At 40.8% G+C, this 9530-nt stretch overlaps 1 protein-coding gene across 1 annotated transcript; it reads right to left on the reverse strand.

Moving 5' to 3' along the window:
* Positions 1 to 22: 22 nt before the first annotated feature.
* Positions 23 to 8568, reverse strand: efhd2 (EF-hand domain family, member D2). The gene is made up of 5 exons (XM_084916382.1): positions 8388 to 8568; positions 7988 to 8289; positions 3357 to 3504; positions 3110 to 3244; positions 23 to 1793 (listed from the first exon to the last, which is right to left on the reverse strand). The coding sequence occupies exons 2-5, from the start codon at positions 8272 to 8274 to the stop codon at positions 1662 to 1664; spliced, it is 702 nt and encodes a 233-aa protein (XP_084772508.1). The 5' UTR covers positions 8275 to 8289; positions 8388 to 8568; the 3' UTR covers positions 23 to 1661.
* Positions 8569 to 9530: the final 962 nt, after the last annotated feature.

A 9530-nucleotide genomic window follows, 5' to 3' on the forward strand; every position in this document is an offset into this window, starting at 1 on the left:
TGAATACGCACCTCAGACCATAAATGATTCATGTGAACAAATGTCACACGATAAATTAAGTCTTTTTAATCAAAATATACCAGGGATGTGTATGAATAAATGAATGCTAATTCATTTGAGAAAACAATTTAAAGAGTAATTTGAGTAGGTGAACTTAGGCTGTAGCACCAAGTTTAACTTTGCTTTACATATTGGAAGTTTAACAGAAAAAAAAGAAAAGAAAAAATGCAATCAACTAATTTAGCAACGCAAGAATTACAAAAATAAAATAAAAATTAAGAACTCAAACACACAGGCCTAGAGACTGCTCGACAACCCAGAAACCAGCGATCGCAGTATTCCCCAACCAGTCTGGGGTGGTCGCTGGAGGGTGCCGGTAGTAGTTAGATTTGTCACAAAGAGGTATAAGCCTTGTATAAGGCTTGATTATTATAAGTTTACTGGGCTCCACTTGGTTCCAAGTAACATATCCTTTGCGAATCATATGGCGAGCGTGGACTTCAAAGAAGTATAACCAGACAGCTCAGCCATGATGTCTGCAGCTGTCCGTCTCCACAACAGGCTTTAGACTCTGACGGAGACGATGACTGATTACTTATTCCTGTTATACAGTCTGCTGCCTGGAGCGCATGTTAGTGCATTAAATTCTCCACAGACGAGTCTGTGTGGTCACAAAAAAAATCTGGCAAGTGCCCAGATGTCTGCTTGGCCCCCATCTGATGATGACATTTACAGAGCTCTGACCAATCACCTGTGGATAAGGTGATGCACTGAAACCTTCCTTGTGATTGGTCACTAACAGGTCTCTATAGTCTTACATCGTTACCTTGGAAGACACAAAGCTGTCTACTAAAAGCAAACTACTTGCCAAGAAGCAGTGAAACTGTACAAGGGTGACACAACTTAGAACCAGACGTTCAAAGCAGAAGCTGCACCTTTGAAACATGTTTTAGCATTAAGGCACAATTTTTATCAGTTTTTGGTTGCGTCACATTTTTAAGTTTCACTACGACTTGGTGAGTCGCAGTATGAACCAGGAAAGATATTTATATGATACACACTTTATCATGAACCTGGTTTTTGTTCTTATGCCTTTCATTTACACTTCAGGATAAATCAATTTGATAGTCTGATGGCACATGTGGTTAAATCAAAGCAGAATACAGTAAGGTCACATCATTCACAGCGGTTAGCAGCAAAGTTGGTGAATAAAACAAAGAAGGCTGATTGAGAAAAAAAAAAAAAAAATAGTGCTACAAAAATATTACCTAATTTCTAAAATAACTTCATTTTAAATCTCTGTAGTACACGAAGCATGACACTAAGGAATGATGACCACTACAGCTGTCCCGAGGCTTCTCAAGACCAAGTTACAACCCTGGTATAGGACCATACGACTCTGTGCAGTAAAAAAATGTAGAGCATTACATTGAGTGTCTCTCTTCTAAGACTGTTCAGTACTGAGTGTGGAAATTATGACAAATGTTAGAACTGTGTTTAGTAACTTGAAATTTTGATGTTTAAGAGGCTTAACAGACTGATTTTAAGAGGGCAATACTGATATTTCATATTGTAGGATTTCTATTATTATTAAGACTAAGAGTCTTCAATCTACCAATTTGAAAACTGACAGCATTAGTGATTTAAAGGTCTTGAAGGAGTTATTTGAAAGCTGACTGCAGTTCTTTGAATGCGGCTCGTCTTTGTTTCTGCTCCTCAGCTTGCTTTTTCTTGGCCTCTTGTTCCTGGCGGATCTCCGACTCAAATCGGTTGGATTCATTGATGGCCTTGACCTGTTCAACAGAAAAACACAAAGCTGCCTTAGTAAAGAAGTGAGAATCACAAAATAAAGAAGATAATCCTCTGACCTCTAAACAACAGCTTTCAGGGTTTTCATCAATCTACTATTAATTTGTACCTTTAGTTTTTAGTCAGTGAGTGAAACGCATGCACATGTGACATAAATGCTGAGTCATGTCGAGATGATAGACTCAACCACTGGAAAATATTCTACTTCCTTGCTTGAAATGCTTTTGCAGCACATCTTGGATTACTGTCAACACTTATTACAAAGCACAGTCCAATCAGTAGCAGAGGATCAGTTTTTCATATTGGTGTGTAGAACTCACAGTCAGACTCACACAGCCACTAATCACAACGTTGCATGTTAAGGCAGAGATCAACAACAAGGTCAAAAAATAAACACATTAAAAGTAAGATAAAAAAAATAAAACAAGGAGAAATGTCTTAAAATGAACAACCACAGGAAGATTAATCTACACGAGGTCTGTCAGCTTTAAGCGACCTGATAGCAGAGGGAAGGATTATAAGTCCCTGTTTGTTCTACACTGAGGTACGAGGTAACGGCCTGAGAGTAACTTCCTGAACTCAGATGACAAAACATGTCCAGGATGGATAATAAGGCAGAGGCCAGCCACCCTTTGGAGAAAGCTCATTTCTGCAATCTCATCCTCTCAGTCACTACCCAAAGCTTGTCACCATAGGTGAGGGGCATAGATCGACTGGTAAATCGAGAGCTTCGCTTTTACTCAGCTCTCTCTTCACCACAAGAACCGATCAGATCTCATGAACAAGACTCTGAGATACTTAAACTCCTCCACTTGGTCAGGGATGAGTTCCTGCCCCAGAGTGGGCACTCCACCCTATTCAGCTGAGGACCATGGATATAATAATACTTTAAATATTTTCCAAGGGTCTCTTGTGTTCAATGTGGAAACAAGATTGCCCACAAATAACGCTCTCGCCAAATAATTAGTCTTGATTTCAATTATTTGTATGTTTTTAGGAGGTGCAATGCATCCCTCTTTCTCTGTGCCACTAATGAAATGATGTGTTTTTCAATAGAAAGTTGGGAATCATCTGGTTCAAATTTCTGTGTAGAGTTTGCATAGTTTCTCTGTGAGTTTGAACCAGGTACTCTGGATTCTTCCCATAGTTTAAAGAAATACATACTAGGTTAATTGGTGATAAACTAAATTGACAAAAGACGTTGATGAAAGTTAAGTGCAATGACTAGGTGACATGCAATGATCAGAAAGACTAGGAAAATTCTATAGAATAAATCCTACTCTATTCCATTTCAACTTACTTTAGCTTCAAAAAAGGTCTTGGCTCCTTTGACCCCCTCTGTAGAGACGTCAATTTCAGAGAGGCGAGCAAGGGCACAGAGGCCGCTGTCCTCTGCCAGCTCTCCTGCTGCTGCCTTCCTGAAAATCAGTAGGAACTGTGGAAGACAAGAACAACAAACAGATACTGATAGAACAGGAACTTCGATTCTGACTCTGAATTTTAATTTAATTTAATTTTTTTTTTTTTAAAAAAACCTCTTGCTTCACCTCTCTGAAGCTGAGCTTGTTGTCGAGGTCTTCATCCACCTCTTTGATCATATTCTTCAAGCCGATGTGTGTCTGCGGAGCTCCAAGCTTCTCCATCATCAGCTTCAGCTCCATTAGGTCAATGTAGTTGTCCTTACCAGCATCATACCTTGACAGAATTAAACAGAAGAACAACTGTTGCTACATTTGCTGAAAGAGTTCATGCTGGTTCTGACAGAAAGATGACAGAATACGCAGTGCATCACAGTCAGGGAGGAAATTATTTGAACCCCTGCTGATTTTGTAAGTTTGTCCACTAACCAGTCTACCAAGACCATCGCCAAGCAGTTGGGTGAGAAGGTGACAACAGTTGGTGCGATTATTCGCATATGGAAGAATCATAAAATAACTGCCAGTCTCCCTCGGTCTGGAGCTCCACACAAGCTCTCACCTCGTGGAGTTTATGATAATAAGAACTGTGAGGAACCAGCTCAGAACTACTCGGAAGGAACTCCATCAAACATGGAGGTAGAAACATGCTTTGGGGGTGTTTTTCTGCCAAGGGGACAGAACAACTGCATCACATCAAAGGGAGGATGGATGGGGTGAGAACCACCTTCCTTCAGCCAGGGTACTGATAATGGGTCGTGGGCGGTTATTCCAGCATGACAATGATCCAACACACACGACCAAGGCAACAAAGGATTGGCTCAAGAAGAAGCATATTAAGGTCTCGGAGTGGCCTAGTCAGTCTCCAATCCCACAGAAAATCTGTGGAGGGAGCTGAAGGTTAGAGTTGCCAAACATCAGCCATGAAACATTGATGTCTTTGCAGAGGATCTGCAAAGACGAGTGGGACAAAATCCCTCCTGAGATATGTGCAAAAAAAAAAAAAAAAATCTGACCTCTATGATTACCAGCAAAGAGGGGCAGCCATCTGGCATAGCCGGTTGGGGGCAAAAGAAGACAACCAGAGATTAATAATAAATAATTATTAAATGCAGAGTGGTGGATAAACTAGGGATGTTCCTAGTGATCAATCACTTTGTCGACTAAACAAAGAAAAAAGTTTTAGTCGTCTAAAACTAGGAGACACTCAGATATTAAGGTGCACTTGAGAACCGTCTAATAGAGCATATGAACAAACTAATAACCAAAGGTATTTAAAACCATTTATCACATTTTTCAGTAATGACTTTGTCGCACCGTGACTTAAATGAGGGGCTTATCTGGAGTCAGGTCCAAGGGGCAGCAGCAGGGAATGAGGCGACATTTGGTGAAATGCAGAGAAGGCTGGACATATTGCTAATCCATCACCCAATGAGCAAGTGGTTTGGTGATGGTGGGAAGGAAAAACTCCTTTTTAACAGGAAGAAACCTCCAGAACAACCAGGCTCAGGGAGGGGCGGGGCCATTTGGCGCAACCAATTAGGGGTGAGGGGAAGAAGACAGGGGCAGCAGGGTGGCACGGTGGTTAGCACTGTTGCCTCACAGCAGGTCCTGAGTTCAATTCCACCATCAGGCCGGGGTCTTTTTGTGTGGAGTTTGCATGTTCTACCTGTGTTTGCATGGGTTCTCCCACAGTCCAAAGACATGCACTTAGTAGGGGATAGGTTAATTGGAAACTCTAAATTGCCCATAGGTGTGAATGCAGGAGTGAGCGGGAATGTTTGTCTCTGTCTACGTGTTAGCCCTGCGACAGACTGGTGAGACTTGCAGGCCATACCTAACCTTCCTGTATACCAGGGGTGTCCAACTCGAGGCCTCGAGGGCCGGTGTCCTGCAGGTTTTAGATCTCACCCTGGGTCAACACCCCTCAATCACATGATTAGTTTGTTACCAGGCCTCTGGAGAACTTTAGGACATGTTGAGGAGATCATTTAGCCATTTCAATCAGCTGTGTTGGATCAACGACACATCTAAAACCTGCAGGACACCGGCCCTCGAGGCCTGGAGTTGCCCACCCCTGCTGTATACTGTGCCAGCCACTTGGTTATGGCATTGCTAGGGACATCGTTACACAGCCCGCACCTGGTTTCTTGCCTGGTGTGCTAGAGCCCAGCCTCTATCAATCTTGTGCTTAGGGCTTGTTCCTATCTTTCATTCCAGCCATTGGTAGGATTTCTCAATATCAGCCACTTCTTCTATCTGCTGATGCTGCATGCCGTGCAGGGGCTTGTCCTCCTATGATGGTTCCTGTTCTTGCTCCTCTTCTTTCTCAGTTTCAGCTGCCTAAGGTATTCACTAAGCACATAATCAGTTATAGCCATCTTTCTGATGTACTCGTGGATCTTTGTTGTTGGATAGTGGTTCTGAACCCCTAATGTGTTTTAATTTGCTGTAAGAAGAGACATGGTGATATTCATAGGGGATCACAGTTAGGGGGCAGGTTAAACATGCACTGGAGCCTGGAATAGGAGGTATGCCCACAGGGAGCAGAAACTGAAGGAGTGTCAGAAATAGTTGTTGACTAATTGACTTGTTTAAAAAAAAAAAAAAAAAAAAAAAAAAAAAACCTGACAGATTAGTTGACTGCCAAACAATCCTTAGTTGCAGCCCTACTCTGCACCTTACTAAATATCCCCTAAATAAGTTAAAATTACATTGTTAATTTGTTTTACAACGATCTCATAAAAGCAACAAGATGAAACATGTTGTTAAAACAAAGGTTTTCTATGGAATTATGTTTCTTCACCCCGAGTTGCAAAAGAATTTAACTTTCTACGTCTCCAAAAAGGAACACCGTTGATGATAACTGTAACAAATGTGCAGTAGGGGGAAGTGGCACACACTGTTTAAACTAAACACATTTACACAGCAGCTTATCAGTTCAAACTGGAATGTTTGCTGTAATCCATTAGTTCTCACAGCTAGAATTACTCATGAATGGGGAAACGTCTTCTCAGTTTTTTAATCAATTTAGAGAATCCTGCAAACATGTAGTTGTCACTTAGTGTGTTTACGAGGGTAAATACACTGTTAAATGTAATTAAACTGTTAAATCTTAAACTAACTGTTAAATTGCAGTTAATGTCAGAGTAGAACGCTTGCATGTACACGCCAGCCTCTATCAACTTGTATAGTGCGTGCAAGTTTTCTTCCTGCAACATACAAATGTGATTTTGTTTCAGGAGAATGTATTTTCCTTATGTTGATGGCATGAAAATGTTTGGACATTCTGCAAAATTACGTGATTTGATTACGTGACCATCTCACAAAAAGGCGGAACAGCACCCCCATCGTGTTTCTATGTCAGTACGTCCGGTCATTTCATGTAATTTTTAACCTTCATTGTAACTGCATCCAGTTAAGGAGAGCACTGCTCTTTAAACAAAAATGTTTTTAACTCCCAAGACAAATTTACAAGAACAAACTGTAAAGCTCTGATGTCTCAGGAACAATAAAGAGTTTATGCCATAAGCAAAAAGCACTTAAGTGGCCTAGACAGGCCGAGACAAGATAGAAACTTGAAGAATCTGGGTTGGGCATTGCAAAGAAGCAGCCATGACTTGTGAACATGCAAACATTTCTACCCCGATCTGATTTTTACTGTACTACAAAATTCTTAAACTATGTTTTCTTTGTTCTTTTAAAACAAAGTAGCAAAAACAAAACTTGATAAATGTTATGAGCTTGAAACGATCTTTGAATGTGGTTTTGGAATGACCATGTCAAGATTTCTGGATACTTCCTGCTGAGAATTTTAAATGTGATTTCTGGCATTTGCAGCAGGCAAATGGCATTTAGTTTAATTACATCTAAGAGAAGACGGACAGTTCTACACTACATTTCCAAAACAGGGCAACTCAATCAAAATCATTAAGGATTAACAGTTCAGAGGAGGCTGCTGCAAAGTACATTTCATGAAGAAAGAGTAGTTGAGTTTACTGAAATTAAATGTTTGCAACATCTGGAAGAGGGTTCAGGCCAGCACACGTGAGACTGCCATGGGCTCCTGATGTCTTCCATAGGCAGAACTTCCTTTTTATTTTAGGTTAATCTCTTATTTGCAAAGACGCATAAAATGAGGACTGGTCTCCTAATACACCTCATAACGGTCAGACCTGCATGTAACAGGTTATTAACAAGACTCATGCAAAGCTGTGTTTGTGGTTTAGCCATTTATAGTCTTCTGTAAGGGGCCAAACAACATTAACACCATTAACTGTAAATAACAACTAATTATCAGTCAGCACTATGTCAGACAACAACAACTAAAAATGAACTTCTTAACCTGACTTGAGTTGCCTCCATGTTTCTTCTTTACAGTGATGATGTGACATTTAAATTGTTCTTTTGCAAATGTGTGAGTGTAGGCATTACTGTTCACCCTGGAAATCACATATGAAGGATAATGCAGACAGCCAAAGAAACAGCGCGCATATATCTATATCCATATTTATATCCATAGGGAGGAAGACAGACACAGTTGTTTATTCTGTCATTTGTAGTAGATGGATAAGGCAAGTTATTTCCTGTTTAATTACGATTTGAGCTACACCAGCAAACTGTCAAGTCAACTTCCTTAATCTCAATGCTACTTCCTTGAAAACCAGTGCCCAGTAAAATGACATTAAAATGGGGGCAGCGCTGTCTATAGGCATTTCCAAATTGTAGCTCAATTTAACAGGGGGATATTGTGAAACACTCACGTTTTGAACAAAGTTTCCATATCTTTGATCTGCTTTCGAGAGAACTCTTTAAACTCGGTGTAGGGGTTGAAGACCTTCATGCTGGGTAGGGAGTGTTCACCAATCCCCTCGTTCAGCTCTTCTCGCCGCAACAGTTTAGCGCCCAGCTCCGAGTTTGCGTTGGCCGTATTCGCTTTCTCTTCCGAACCAGTGTGCTGTCCGGGAGCATCCACGGCGACAGGATCCTCGGATCCTTCTTCTATCTGCAGCCGACGGCTGAGTTTGGACGAGAGCTCATCTGTGGCCATTTTCAAACCAGGAAACTAATAATCAAGAGACGGACACATGTCTGATAAACGTTTTACAGCCAGAGAATACAGAAACAATACAGAATGTATGTCAAACTCACAAAGACACTCACCTTTCTTTATTTTTCTGCCAAATAATGCAAAGTTAACATAAATATCTCCACTCCAGAATGTACAGGACGCCAGATAACTGTTCAGTACGCTGTCACGTTTATTACCACACCTTTTAAAGTGGCAGTTAGCGTAGTTGTAGGACGGGCGTGTTTTCAGACTGTCGTGCTCAGAAGCCACTAAAGCCTTTTAAGCCTCGAATAGTGTGCTGAATTTTACAAAATCACAGGCAGCCCCCCCCACACACACACACACACACCCCAGCTCCACCTCCACTTCCCACGGATTAAAAAAGTAAAAGAAAAGAACATTAAACCACACCTGGCTGTATTTCATTATCTCACCTATGGAGACAGCTCTGTACATGTTGCTCCACTCCTGCGTGTCTTCACCTTTCTGCACTCCTAGTTATCCTTATTATCTATGTTTTATTTATTAGTTTTAATAACATAACATCCGACAATGTACCACACCGGGAAAAGTCCCATAGTCCTTTTAACCAATGGGAAAAAATGACTTATGATTATTTTAAACGTAACTCAAACAATAAACCAGTGTTGTGTTTACACATATAAACAACTTAGCAGAGAACCAATTTTGGAACTTGTAACTATGGTACTGACGACAAACAACACATAGTTGTTCCACTTTCTTTAGCTGAATCTTGGTGTTATCTCTGGTATTTCAGTTTGACAGGCGTTAAACAGTATTTTTGCACCAACGAGTTGATTTACAAAAAGAACTTGGCGTATCTCGGCCTGGTGTGCAGTGTGAGCTTAAAAGCAAAACTGCCCACTGCACACAAACAAATAAACAATAATAAGAATTGTAAGACACACCCAGACACAGTCAATATGTTCAAATTTGCTCATTTATTTACACAAGCTTTTCCACGGCACAAGCCTGTGAAATGACATTCACTACCCATGTGTATGCTTTGCACACTTTGTTTCTCCTTCGCACAGCATGTCCTGCTTGCGCTGTCACACTCCCACTCTCCTCTTCCACAGACCAACTGCTTTTTAGCCTCGTCATAAGCTGCTCTGCCACCTACTCTCTTACCAGATACTAAAAATAAGGGAGGCATGATTAGAAAGATAGTCCAATCTCACTCATAAATGTAGACATTAAAAAATTTGCAAAGC

This window comes from Perissodus microlepis, chromosome 20 (genome assembly GCF_051167445.1).
Source record: "Perissodus microlepis isolate ML-2025 ecotype Zambia chromosome 20, ASM5116744v1, whole genome shotgun sequence".
Classification (NCBI taxonomy): domain Eukaryota; kingdom Metazoa; phylum Chordata; class Actinopteri; order Cichliformes; family Cichlidae; genus Perissodus; species Perissodus microlepis.